General features: G+C 43.7%; 1 protein-coding gene across 1 annotated transcript in view; it reads left to right on the plus strand.

Moving 5' to 3' along the window:
• Positions 1–14,719, plus strand: part of Arfgef3 (ARFGEF family member 3) — a 156,647-nt gene that overhangs the window by 67,905 nt on the left and 74,023 nt on the right. The window contains exons 5-8 of the mRNA XM_005360974.2: positions 3,525–3,593; positions 7,877–7,999; positions 11,858–11,900; positions 12,562–12,640. Of these exons, the coding sequence (XP_005361031.1) occupies positions 3,525–3,593; positions 7,877–7,999; positions 11,858–11,900; positions 12,562–12,640 (314 nt within the window). The remainder of the gene's footprint in view (positions 1–3,524; positions 3,594–7,876; positions 8,000–11,857; positions 11,901–12,561; positions 12,641–14,719) is intronic.

Raw genomic sequence — 14,719 nt, forward strand, 5'->3', positions numbered from 1 at the left:
AATGCAAACTTGTGCAACCACTCTAGAAAGCAGTGTGGCGGTTTCTCAGGAAATTCGGGATCAACCTACCCCTGGACCCAGCAATACCACTCTTGGGAATATACCGGATTCCCCTTTCAATTGGTCAAGAATTTCAGGCATATACACAATGAACTATGATCATACCACCCCTACTGTCTCCCTCCAACTCCTCCGGGATTCCCCAGCACGCTTCCCCCCAACTTAATGTTGTCTTAAAAAACAGCAACATACGTGCTCAACTGTAATCGATCAGCTTTATCCCCCTGCCATGTGTGTGCATGGGGGGGGGGGTTCATATATGTGTTTAGGTGTGAGTGCACATGTGTGTTCGTGGGTGTGAGACCAGAGGACAATTTCTTACTGGGCTGAGACTTCCCAGGTAAGCTAGTTGGCTGGTCAGTGACCCTCATGGATCTGCCTGTCTCTGCCTCCCCACCACTGAGATAATGTATGCGCGTCACCATTTAGTGCTTTTGTGTGGGTTCTGTGGGTTGAACTCAGCCCTCTGTGTACAAGGCAGACGCTTGACAGTGAAGATGTCTCCCCAGCCCAAATGTCTCTTTTCCAACCCAATTATAATCATTTTGTAATCCAAGTTTTTCGATACGTTTTTGGTGAGGGGTTACTGCTTACACATATCTGCTATCCAATTAATATATTTTTAAAAAAATGATTCAGGATTTTTAGTAGCCCTGGTAATGTTCTTTTTCTCTCTATGGAAGACTTGGCCCTTGTTTTCTCTGTTTTGCTCCTTAATTGAGGCAGCTCCAGTCAGCTCAATTGCTAGATGCTGTCTGCCGCTCAAGTTCTTGTCTTAGGGTTAATTTAATCACTATGCTTCCCTCTCCCTGGGAAAGATGCGTTTCTAACAGAATTGCCCTCGATATTTAAGTACTCTTGTTTTCGTTGGAGCCGGCGTGCTCAGAGCGTTAATGCAAACTTGTGCCTGCTCGTTATCTGCAGAAAGCCAGATGCTAAATTAATTTGCTCTTCTCCTGTGTTCCCTACACCCTGTCTGTGTTGTGTTCTGGTGGATTAGGACTTGCTGAGCACCAGGGGCAGAATGGTCACTCTGTTTATCATGTTTTTGCTCCTTGCTCCAGCAGCCTGGCCAGATATCACGCCCTTTATCTCGTGAGTCACGGGAGGCATGGATACCATCAGCTCCACAGTTAAGACCCAGGGTGTTGTCCACACAACACACTACCTTATTAATGTGCCTTTCTTCCTCTCATTGTTTTCAGCTTGTTGGTTTTCCTTTTTCCAGTTAACTCAATCTGTGGATACTGGTAGCTAGACACGGATGTGCAAAGCCTGTCTTCCCCAGCATTGCCAGGGAGGGAGTGGGGTAGGAGATCCCTGGCTTTCTGTGCACCCTGGCTGGAGGCTTCCCCCTGCAATACTAGGTTTCTCATGCCAAGATTTCCTATCATGTGCAGAAATGAGTTTTCTATGACCCCCTCCCGAGACTTCTTCATTGAATACTGGCAATTTATAGTCCTCCCTGCCTCCCCATAGATGCCCAGTTCTGAGCTCTGCTGCCTAAATGAAGCTCTTGCTTTTGTAAACTGGGTCAGATTGGGAAATCTTTCCAAGCCTACTTTTTGGCACCTCAGATGAATGCATGAGGAACTGGAAAGCAGAGAACCGATAGGCAGTCCTGTAAGGACTGTTCGTGGTTAAATAGCTCAGACAAATACCTGCCTTCAGCATCTTATAAAATGCTACCAGTTGCCAGCGTTTTTGCCAAAATTCTCAAACCCACAAGAGACCTAAGACCATCCCTGCCACCTCCAGCCATCAACTTCTTAACCTTCTTTCCCCTAGCCAGAGACATGGTGTAGAAAGAGAAGTAAAGGAGGCTGAGACACGTGGCAAAATATTAAAGCAAGAAAGCATCTGATGAGTGTGTCCTGAGTGCACAATGAGCAGTAGAGCCTAGGGGGAGAGTGCAAATGCAGAAATAAGGCAGTAACTAATGATGTGGGTGTGTGTGCCAGGTGTGACAGAAGCCATGTGAAGGAGGGGATTAGAGGGGATGGGGTCTCCACAGTGGTGACACTCAGGTTGAAGCCTGGAAGATGAGACCCACAGGGAGTCCATGAGAGGAGCCTTACAGGAGCCATGTAGGAAAAGCCAAGGACAGAGGCCTCAGGCAGCACACTAGGCTTGTGTATTGTGGCAGCACAGAAGACAGAACTCCCTCCAAGCAAGATCTGAGATGACCCCATTGTCCTTACCCTTTCTTGACTACCAAGCCCAGCTTCAAAATGTGGCAGTTATAGGACATCCACATCCCATGGGGTCAAAGAGTCACTCCCATAGCCCCTTTTCTCTAGGCACAATGACACAGAACTGGCTTTTATCTGGAGTCAACTTGGATATAAAGCCACTGTATGGATAGAAAAACTGGGGAGAGGGCCCACAAATAACTTGTCTAATCTGGTGACACAACTTGGCAATATTAGTATTAATAAATCTGGTGACACAAGTTGGCAATAAAAATCCATTCTTTCTTTAGTTATACAGTTTGCTTTCTCTGAAGAAGAGGCCAACCTCCTGGGGCTGGCTTAGCCAGCAGCTCAGACTGACATGCTGAGAAACAGGTCTTTCTAACCAGACAATGGCACCATTGGGTTTTAGTGTGCTGATTAAGCACATATCCTGTATTAGGTATATGTTCTGGTTTCTCTATTCTTTCACGAATGGAACCAGATGAGGGAAGTCCCCAAAGGTTGTCTCTGGCAGCCACACTACCGATGGGCACAGCTGTTGGGTTTGGGGTCAGGCAGAAGGCTCCGGCACTTGCCTGTCTGTTTTTCTCCAGCAAGAAAAGTCAGAAAGCACAGAGAGGTGGGAGTCTGGATTCCTGCCCAGGAAGTAGAAGTGATTGTTAAATGCCAGAGGCTCTTACTGACCAGTAATAGCTCTTCTAGTAGAAAGAAGAATATGTAATCACTCGTGAAGATCTTGTGAATGCCATCAACCATTTAACTATATATCTTGGGGAAGAAAAAGAATCCGAGACCAGAAAGTATGAAAATGCCATGGAGCAGCCTGGGGACAGTTATAGGAGAGAAGAAAGTAATATAAAAGAATGTCTAAACCCATGTGGCATTGGGAAGGGTTAAGAATAGGCAATCACAGTGACATTGCAGTCTAGCACAGAAGATGGAGAAGGTTTGGGAAATGTATCTGGGAGCCTTCATCTTGATCCATGGACAGCAGGCAGGGAGGAGAGAGAAAAGGAAGGGAAAAGGAGAAGGGCAAGAGAGTGTACTAGGGCCTGGTGTGGGCTTTGGAAACCTCAAGGCCCACCCCCAGTGACACACCTCCTCCTAAAGGGACACACCTCTAGCCCTTCATAATAGTTCCCAAGGGGACTAAGCATGCAGACACTTGAGCCTCTGGGAGCCATTTTAATTCAAGCCACCACTCGAACATATTCCTATATTTTAACTCTCTCTCTCTCCCTTCTTCCTCCACTTCTTGTGGGGGTCTAGGTTTTGCTGTGCATCACCTACACCCCAACATTTGACCTGAATGGGAGTGCCGTGCTGAAGATCGCAGAGGTGAGTATGCCAGCTGCTCACAGTGGTTCCCTCCCTGACTTGGGGGGGTGGTGGTGCTTGTCTAGATCTGAGTTCCAGCAGAGACTCTAACCACTTCTCCGATGACTCTGGGGAGTCCCTGCTGGTTTGCTTGGTGGCAAACACACTGGGTGACCTGCCACCCTTACTCCTAACACCATGGGTCATAACTCTGCAGGCTTGAGACTTTACATATGAGAGCGACAGTACCAGGCTCCCACTCCACTGCACCCGGGCTTGTTCTTTCTCAGTCTGCTTTTTCCCTAAGAATAATTGCAAAGCGTTTTCTGTTGAAATGTCCTGTGTAAGAAGCCAAGTGTGAGATTTATAAAATGTTTATTGATCCAATTCTGTCTGCCCTGAGAAACGCATTGTGTGGCTGTCATTGACAAGGTCTTTTTCATCTGTGCTCCACTAAAGTCACACGTGCCTTCCAGCACATTCCAAAATATGTCCAGCAGAAAACCTGGCTCCTTGAAAGTCTGGCGTGTGCCTTCACGTCTGAAAACAGTGTCCTCTCAGAGCTGAGCTTCACTCTGCCTGCTGGAGTTTCCCTTCCATTCCTTGAAAAGAATGTTTTCAGCATGGCTTGTTCCGGTAGGAGTACATGCTCAGACCATGAAGCAGCAATGCTTCTCTGCATTTGGAAATCATAGAATTCAACCTTTGAGCTACATTTCTGAAAGTCTGGATAATGTGGAAACTGTCCATGGCCGTCAAAGGAGAAGAAGTTAGCTAGCACATAGCACACATGAAGCCGCTTTCAATCGCAGATTTCTAGAGATGGATAAACATTACAGGGGGAGGGGGCGTTTATGTGTCTTGGTGTATATAAGCTAATAGTGAATGAGTGTGCTCAGGTGCTTCCCTGTTTGGTTGGATCTTGCCACCCTCATCCTGAGGGGGTCTCCTAAGTTTCTCTGTCTTTCCCTCCCTCCCTCCCTCTCTCCGTCTCTCCCCCCCCCCCATTACAATCACTCCACCTCATATCCTGGTTGTTCTAGTTAGACTCAAAACCAGCATTCCACACAAATGGTTGTAGGGTAGACCAGAGTACAGTGTTCACCATTGTCTTTTTAAAATAGTTAGGGGAACAACTTAGGAAAAACAAAACAAACTCTGTAAGGCATGCAAAACTCCTCTGGGGATGGCGGGAAGGAATCCAGCTCTTCTTTGGCCTCTCTGTGGTAGACAGTGATGATCATTCAGGATGTCGCTTACCCTGAAACCTGTTGATCAGGAAGTGAGCTGTGTACTTAAGTAGGAAAAATGAACCTAGTTTCCAGAGGTGCTGTTGAGACTCTGAAAGGATCATTAAGCTTTCAGAATGTAAATATGAAGGCAATCTTGGTCTGTGTGTCGAACAGGAGTTCGCTACATTAACCTCTAACCAGAAGAGGTTTCCACTTCCTTGTTACATGAGGAATTTAGTAGAACCAAAATGAGCAGATTTGTTAAACGGGCAATTACAAAATAAGCAAGCACTGTTAGCGATTCAGGTTCATGACTGGCATAACCAGTCCTCCACGTGGGCGCACAGTCCTGATGGTCAAGGTTAAACCAAGGGTTCTTTTAGCATTGTGCGTAGGTTAGGAGACGTGTTGCGTTTTCCAAAGACAGTTACTCCCTAAATATAGGAAAAGACCGAGGGCACAGAAATTGTCAAGATCTTCCATAAAAGAAAAGGCGAATCATAGCCAAAAGCTGTCTAAAGCTGGTTTGAAATATGTATTTGATAGTTTTGCCTTATTGAATCCTAGGAATTTCTAGTTTCCCCCCTTCCCCCCCCCCCCCCCCCAAAGCAAGCTTGTTGATCTCAGGGAAAATCTCTTTCGGAATCATGGTTGTTAGGTCTTGTTTGCTAACAATCTTATTTCTAAGGATCTTTCTTTATTACTCCTCCTACCCACTGTCTGTCTTTTCCAAAACAATGATTAATAAAAGCTATCTGTCATCAAGTCCCTAGAGCATGGCTCTGTATCTTTGTTCTCCTTTACTCTCTACCCCACCCCTGCTAAATAAAGAACCCCAAGCCGAGTAAAGTTAATTTTCCTGCCCTAGTTTCTGCAGCTTGCTATTTTTTCTTTTTATACATAATTTCTTTATTTGTTTTTTGGAAATTTCACATCATTCACCCGAATTCTGCTCACCCCCCAGCACCCCCATATCCTCCCTCACCCCTGCAGCCCCGTCCTCCAGAAAACATGGATTGCAAGCACGTGCTGCTGTTAACCACTCTGCTATAATGCTCACTGGGTACCATCAGTCTTAGAAAATGATGGCCTTTCCGTAGGTGTTTAATTAGATAATTGAGACACACTGTTTTACAGAGGAAGTTAAATAGGGATGCAGTTAAGTTTTGTGACCATGGATTACATGGCTGTTGGCAATATGTGGACCTATCACCTTGAACAAGTTCAGTCCACAAAAGTGAAGAAATGTTCTCTGGGGTTTCTTCACAGCCCAAAGCCCTTTCCTTTTCCTTTCTGCCCTGGGCTCCCATCTCTCTGTTGGCCCTGGTTTGACTCCTCTAGCCTGTCTGTTCATGGATTACTTACTTACTTACTTACTTACTTGTTACTAGGTGGACATCAAGGGGGCTGGTCTTTCACTGCAGGGATTTTCGCGTCTCTGTTTACCTCTGATTCGATGGTCCTGAGTAGCATTGTTTGTAGTTGGAAAACACATAGAATAATGAGAACACTTCATTTTGGGGCCAGTTCATAGGGGAAAGGCTGGGTCTCAGTAAAACTGGACTCAGCAGAAGGCCCTAGTTAGAATGGTGTGGGAATTAGTGAAGCAGAGTTTCTTAGGTCAGTGTAATGCACTAGTGTAAACACAGAACACAACAAACACGATGGAGGAAGAAGATAGTTTTTCCGCGTATGCCAAACTTAGCAGGATTTTTCCTTTCAAACTGAGATCTAAAAGAAAATACAGCAAACTTCTCTATCTGGCGTTGTTGCCCAAAGTAAAACATACACTGACTTTCTAGGAACAATTCAACTGAAATTCGGTTTGGCGGTGTATTCCATCCTTTTGTTCTTCTGTTTCCCTCTCTCTAAGAACAGAGGGCCTTGTGGAGAGAAAGAAAAGGAGGCACATTTTAAGCAGGCATTCATTGTTAGGCCCATCCTTGCAGCTTTGAGAATCAGAGCTCTGAACCCTCAAAAGCCATGACATTCAGAGTCAATATCAAGTAAGAGATCCTACCCCCACCCCCAAATCTGGGATTTCTCCATAACTAGTCACCAACAAGCCTTTTTAGCTTTAACTAGAGATTCAGAATCACAGATCCAAGGAGGCATCCTCATCAGAACAGAAAATGGAAAATAGGCAGGACAGTAGCACTGTGTATCTTTCCCTCACAGTGGTCCAGGCTCTCGGGCTCTCCGTTGGCATGTGGCTTATGAGGCTGAGTGTCACCTCGTGAGTGCTGGTCACTTTTGCTTTGGAGTGCCACCTCCCAATAGAATGCACTGCTTGTGAAAGAATTCAGTGAGCAGGACTTTCAGTGTTTCCTCAGAAGACACACTTCATGACGAGGCTCCCTGCATGTAGAAAAAACCCAAGCCTGTGGCTTCCCACCTAATAGTCTGAGCTGGATCACAGTAAGCCTCAGGCGGGGGCAGCTCAGTGGCCAGAAAACTCTTCTTCCCACAGGTCATTCTACCTTTGTCATTGTTCACCAAACACAGCGACAGGTATCACACAGTCAAACCCATTATAGCTCCGAGATTTCCCACATCCAATGCTGCTGTGAACCAAACGGAGCTTTCCCCACCATCTGAGCTTTTCTTAGAATTGTTTGGTTTGCAAGGCAGTGGTGGCACACGCCTTTAATCCTAGCACTCTGGAGGCAGAGGCGGTTGGATCTCTGAGAGTTCAAGGCCAGCCTGATCTACAGAGCAAGTTCCAGGATAGGCTCCAAAGCTGCAGAGAAACCCTGTCTTGGAAACATGAGCTTATCAGAGTGGTAATGATCATGGAAAGAGTTCACAAATGCATAAAAACAAATTTCCAAAGGGATTTTAAAAAATATGGCTAGTTATTTTTTATTAATAAATACTTTAAAGTCACGCTGATCCTTTCAGAAGGATTTGAAGGCCAGAGCAAGAGGACCCAGAGCAAGGCCGGCGTCAATGACAAGAGAGCAAGAGCTTATTGAAAAATTGAAAAAGCTGGTCTTCTCTCTGCCCGGTCCCGAGGACTGTCAGTGATAACCGGATGTCGGGTGTGTGTGCATTATTCTGTCTCTTTCCCAGGTGTGCATCGAGACCTACACATGCAGCTGTCACCAGCGCAGTATCAACACTGCTGTGCGGGCCACTCTCAGCCAGATGTTGAGCGACCTGACTTTACAGTTACGACAGAGGCAGGAGAACACGGTGAGCTAGCTTATCACATGGCATGTCTAGCGTGGGTTTGGTGATGGCGTGTGTGCTTACATGCCATTTGTCCCAGGCCCTGAGCCCGCCCGTGCTGCCATGGCTACTTCCCACTTAAACAGTGGGAAGTGCTTTTTATTGGGATGTTTATATAAGGTGAGCTATATATATTTGCCTATTTAGCCCCAAAGTATGGAGCGCTCTTCCTTATGGTTTTTGTAATAAAATATAATGAAAATAAAATTTTGATCATTGTTTTAAGTTTTTACCTTTTTCCTTTAAAAAAATCTGTTTCTTAAAACTTTTGTTATTAAGTATCTTTTTTTATTAAAAATATCACATAGGTGGCTAGGGAGATGGCTCAGCAGTTAGAAACACTGGCTGCTCTTCTAGAGAACCTGGGTTCAATTCCAAGCACCCACATGGCAGCTGACAACTGTCTGTAACTCCAGTTCCAGGGGAGCCAATGGCTTCTTCTGGCTCCTCAGGCATCAGGGGTCCACGTAATACACAGATATACATGCAGGCAAAACACCCATACACACGAAATAATTTTTTTAAAAAATTTAAATCGTATTGTGGTAGTTAACTTGTAAAATGAAAAGAAGCAGCAGCTCGTGGCATGCTGAGTCTGGATATGATTTCCTGTGGTGAGAAAATGACAGCAGTAGGCTGTCCCCCACCTTCCGGAGCCAGCATGTAGCTCATGACCTCAGAGCCCACTAGAGCTTTCTGCTCCAAACTTGCACAGATGGCTTAACAGGAGCGGCCAGGAGACCAAAACGCACCTTTTTTTGTGGGTGTTTTCTTCTTGAAGTGTCAATAAGACATACGTCTTTGAAAGAAGTGTTTTTCTCTGGCCTTAAAATCAGCCTCTGTAATAAGAACTCATTAGAAGTCCCATAAAATGCAACCACGTGCTCACTGAGATGGAGCTCGTTATTTTTTAAAGTAGGAAATCGCAGTTGGGGTTGGAAATATTGCAGACAGAGATGGGTTTCTCAGCAGTTTAATTTCAAATATTTCTCATTTTTTGTACTTCAGTTGTTTTCTAATTTTCGAGGAAACCGTGGACTTGAAAGAAACCCTACAGATAGTCAAGTCAACTTTCTGCATTCCTTATTCTACAGATGAGATAATAAAGCCTGCGGAGATATAACTGAGCTATAAAATTAATGAGCTCTCCTTGAAGGAAGCAAAGTTAAAGCCTGGACTCTGACTCCCAATGTTCTTTATCTACTTTTACTCTGGCAGCCGGTGCAGGCAGGCAGCAGGTGCAGGCAGGCAGCAATAATTCAGAGAAACAAATACTAGTTATTTTTCCCCTTTTGTATTTACTATACCCAAAGTCCAAATTTCTGATAAGCCAAGTTATCTGTTACTTTAGCTAACCCCAAGTTAAAAATGATCTCATTTATTCTATGACTTTAGATATGATAGGTATAGGAATGTTGGCTCAAAAGAATCTATAAATGGAAAACATATTTGGAGAAAAGAAGAAATTTAAGATGCTAAAAAATTGTACAGTAATATCATATTGCATCCTTGCTAACTGGTGACACAATTGAATATTCTACTATTAATAATACCTAAGATTTTGAAATAAAACACTTAAATGCAATATTTCAAAGTACCCCCAATTATGTTCATTTACTCTTATTTTTGGAATTATAAGTAGAGGGCAGTTATAATAATGTTTTGGGCAAGGTAATGTTTGTACCTGTGACAGAACATGCCATATAGCCTAGCAATATGGTAAGATAAATCATTTTGGGTTTTGTGCATATAATTTATGTCACACAATGACAAAAATCACCTAGCAGTGACATTCTCAGAATATGTCCCTACCATTAAATACTACATAACTATGTTAGGTGTCAAGTCATGTGCCTCGGCCTTCTATTGCTTAGGCTTCCTTAAGAATGGTAGCAGGCACAGCTGAGGCAGTCTGGCTGTACACTGCAGAGGTTCTATGTCTCCATCCTGAGTTTTATGTGAGCAGTCAGCCTGCTGATCCTGCTCATCACTGACCGTCTAGACTCACCCACGTGAGTGGTCAGTCTGCCGGTCCTGCTCATCACTGACCATCTAGACTCACCCATGTGAGCGGTCAGCCTGCTGGTCCTGCTCATCACTGACCGTCTAGACTCACCCACGTGAGTGGTCAGCCTGTCGGTCCTGCTCATCACTGACCGTCTAGACTCACCCATGTGAGCGGTCAGCCTGTCGGTCCTGCTCATCACTGACCATCTAGACTCACCCATGTGAGCGGTCAGCCTGTCGGTCCTGCTCATCACTGACCATCTAGACTCACCCCAATCACAGGCAAGGTCAAAAATCAAGTGGACAATTGCTGTTCCCTGTGACTTCCTTTGTATTTCTCAAGTAGTCTTTTGTAGATGCATTGTCTGTCCCAGAACAATGAAATCCTCTGGATGGTAACCTTGGAAGCATTTGTGATGTCTAGTAGAGGGAACTGTCAGGTTTTCCACCTAAAAACTAGATATTTTTTCAAAAACGATTAAAGGGGAGTGTCTATCAGAATAATAAAGTTTGCTCTAAGGAAGTTATGCGACCCCCAGGGGATACTCAGGATTACCTGGGAAGAATATATATATATATATATATATATATATATATATATATATATATATATATATATATATATATATATTCTATAGCGTGACTCATCACTGGAAAGACATCCTGGGCCGACTGAGAATTAGGAAGACCTGGATAGAGCAGAAAGACAGTAAATAATGTAAACTACAAAGATATTAGCATAAAGTCCACCTTCCACATAAGGTGTGCAGCACCCGCCCCCCTCCCAGGCCAGATCGCGGTTCTGATTTTGTATCCCTATAAATGCTGAGTCATCATCTCACTGTATTATTGAGTTACTTACATGACCACATTCATTGCTGACTTATAAGCTGCTGATTTTTCAAAGTGAAATTGCCACATATAAATATCTAGTGGCTGGACTATCCCTATATCTCTACCTTTAAATGTCAGTCTTGGAGACACGGATATAACATCTCACAAAAATCTGCTATGATAGCAGCTGCATTTGCAGATTTTGAATACAGAGAAGTAGACATGCATGCCTGTAGTGAGTCTTAAAACTTGCAGCACCCTAGGATGATTTACGTGTCTGTCAGGTAGCTAACAGGCATGAGAATGCCTGCCCATCAAACAAATCCTGCTGTCGAGAGGTAAGGAAACTGAGTCACCTCCTTCCCAGTCTCTGCAGTCACTGAGTTAGGCCTGCCATGAAAACATGAGCTGTCTTACCTGTAAGCCTTTCACTTCCTGTTTTTCCTAGGCAGTATCTCTGCTCTAGGAATTCTGGATCTATCTAGCAACTGCCAAGATAGGCTGTGTGACAGTCACAAGTTAATAGGCTCCCCCAACAAACGGGAAGGTGGTGCTCTGAGCTGTGTTCATCTTTGAGCCTATACCCCCAAGTCCAGCAAGGATGATTCTTCCTATGACTGTGTCTACATCTGTTAGGGCCAGGTAAAATGTATCTGTCACCTTGTAATAAATTGTCTGCACAAAGATTAACTCACCTCTTCAGGTAGGACACTGCCCAAGTTCTAGCCCAGCAATGAAAGTACACCATGAGGCTTAAAATGCCAAGAAGTGTTTGAACTCTTGAATAGTTTATTTTGGAACCTGACATGCTCACGGTTTTTCTCCTTAGGGTTGTGAGCAGTGAAATGCTTCCAGCATGTTTGGGTATGACAACAAGAGTACCCAGGATGCCTTTTGCTTTCCTAGAACTTTGCAATGTCTAAGAATCAGGACTCTCCTTGCCTGAATCTCCTAACTAACTCTATGTGTCTCCCTCACTAGATAGTTGAAAACCCAGATGTCCCGCAGGAATTCGGGAGTCAAGGTATTGTGTTTAGTTTTTTTTTTCTAGACCTTTTTAAATGATTGGGGTGTAAGAATACCTACTTGATGCATGGAATTGAGGGTGTAAAGATGGTCCGAGCTCTGCTTGGCTTCACCTTGCTTAGCATTATCTAACCAGCTGCTGTCTTCCTTCTGTTCCTACAGTCTCCTGTGCCAACTGTGTGAGGGAAATTAGCACTTATATCCCTCCCATTTGGAGGCTTTTTGTTCTCCCTCCCTCTCCTCCCTTCTTGTCTTTCTTCCTTTTTTTTCTATTTTTCATTCTCCATGGATCCAGGTTTAATTGCTAAAATGAGAATTGAGCAGAGAGTTACAGAAACCTGATTGACATGTAATGTTATTATTCTAGAATTATGTTGTTCTTGTTTTTAATTCACCATACAGCTTTGCATAACTGTAGAAGTAATTTACTTATAATGAGAAATGATCTTTTGTTTTTTCCCCAGGGTTGTCTTTGTGTGTTTTTCATTTTAAAGGAGTAGCTCTGGTCCCTTCTTCTCTTTTCTATGATTGTTCTGGTGGCCTAAAAGAGGCCTCATATCTAAAATCCTTTAAGAACCCATCTAAATCACAGGAAAGGGCATTGAGGGGACTTCTGACACCCACCGGTGTCTAATGCTTGCACCTCCTCTGTTTTGAAGGCGCTACAGTAGAGGCCCTCTGTGATGACGTTGTCTCTGTCCTCGCTGTCCTATGTGAGAAGCTCCAAGCCTCCATAAAGTAAGTCCCCTTCCATCCCGGCTGATATCCAACAGCTGTTCACTTTGAAAACAACTTCTATCTGTCACATCATTGACGTTATAGGGTATCCATCATCAGTAGTTCCCTCCCTCCAACAGTCACCTGTCATTCCTGAGAAATACATTCAGAGATTTCTGTCCATCCCCGCTTATTAAATGCCATTACTAAAGTGTATTATTGTCTTAAGTGAAAATGAGGCAACAGTACCTAGAAAGAAGAGTGATTCCCTTGATCCCAGAGCTGAGGAGAGAGTGGGGGACTCAGAGCTGGTGGCCGTGAGAGTGGGTCCTGGCTTGGGCATGGCTCTACTGTGTGACGGCCAATGACCTTTCTCATGGGACATGACAGGACTTTTGTCCTCTCTTAGTAACAAGATTGGACTATGCAAGCTTTTTTCTTCTGACATTCCCTACTATGGTCCTTAGCTTTTGGATTTTGGTAGAGAATACCAGCATGCTAAGTTTATACCTTCTAGACAATTATTAATATATATATTACTTATTGTATATCAGGTAAAATAATATATGCTATATAAAATAGTTCAGTATTACTGTAGGAACAAATGAGCAAACTTCCTTAAAAGTCAACTGATGCCCACCCTCTAAGATCATCAGGCTAACAAAATTAGACTTCCTAACTTGTTACATTGGGGGAGCATGTACTCCCTGGGAAACTAAGGAGGACCCAGTAAAAGCAGATTAGGATTTCATAATATAATTTGAGTTTCAGTTAAGTGATTTTACAGTAAAATAAGAGTTATGTTCAAGGATTGAGTCTTGTCAGGATGTGTGGTCAGTTCCAGCATCGGCATCTTAATTTCTACGTAGTCTGTGAAGGAAACATTTGGTGGCTGAGTTGTCACTAGAGAAGAAGGCAGTGGTGCAAGAGAACAATTCTATATCTGTCAGTTATACTTTAAATAAGCGCTGATTGGTTGGTAGCCAGGCAGGAAGTATAGGTGGAAAAAACAGACAGGAAGTAGAGGTGGCACAATGAGAACAGGAAAAATCTGGGAAGAAGGAAGCCATTCCTCCCAGTCCTGCCCAGATCACCAAAAAAATAGGATGTAACCTGCCCTTCTAAAAAATGTACTGAGCCATGTGGCTAACATAGATAAGAATAATGGATTAATATACATTATAAGAGCTAATAAGAAGTCTGAGCTAATGGGCCAATCAGTTCATAACCTAATGTAGACTCTCTGTGTGATTATTTTGCGGCTAAGCTAGCCAGGTGGCCAGGGCAACAAGCAGGACCTCATGTTACAAGACACCTCTCACAGGGGAGGGAATTTGGTCAGCTTCCTGGATACACCCTCTGTACTGCCCTGAACCGTGGTTCAAGTGTGGTTGTCCATGCGCTTGGTCACCACTATGCACAGGTCTTGTCTGTTCTTAACATTCAATGGTAACATTGATTGATGTTCATCAGAAAGGCTCATCTGGCTGGCAGCAATGCAGGAGTTGCCACTATCAAAGATGGGTCTTCCCCACCCACCCTCTCTAGGCCTTGGAACTGATGGCAAATGCAGCAAAGGTCACTGAAACTTTGAAAAAATTAAGAAAGATTGTGGTTATTACTGGAAAGAAATAAATGAAGCCTTTTAACAGCTTCATAATGAAAAAAACTCAAGCTTTTAAATTATACAGAAGTCTCTTCTTTGTAATCTTGGTGATTTATAATTAAAATATAACCATCAGGATAAATCAGAATGAGCCTGAGGCCTATAAATGACGGAATTGAACTGTATACTGTTCATTGATAGAAAAAAAATCTTCAGTTGGGTCCTATAAATGCTTGGCCCTCAATTTATGATTCTTTGCACACTGGTGCTTCCAACATGAGCCACAAAGACCTGGAAGGTGATCATATATTCTGGCTCATCCAGGACATCAGGGCTTTTCCTGGTGTCGAAGTATTACAGGCATTTAGCTTTGCTATCTTTAAGAGAGTAGTATTATGGGTGTAGTCTTATAAATGACTCTGTGACTGTTGTGTAGTAGATATTTGCCATGTTCTGGCTCTAAACTGGTTGGTGTGCTCTGACAATGGCTGACA

This window comes from Microtus ochrogaster, linkage group LG4, assembly GCF_000317375.1.
Source record: "Microtus ochrogaster isolate Prairie Vole_2 linkage group LG4, MicOch1.0, whole genome shotgun sequence".
In the NCBI taxonomy this organism is placed as follows: domain Eukaryota; kingdom Metazoa; phylum Chordata; class Mammalia; order Rodentia; family Cricetidae; genus Microtus; species Microtus ochrogaster.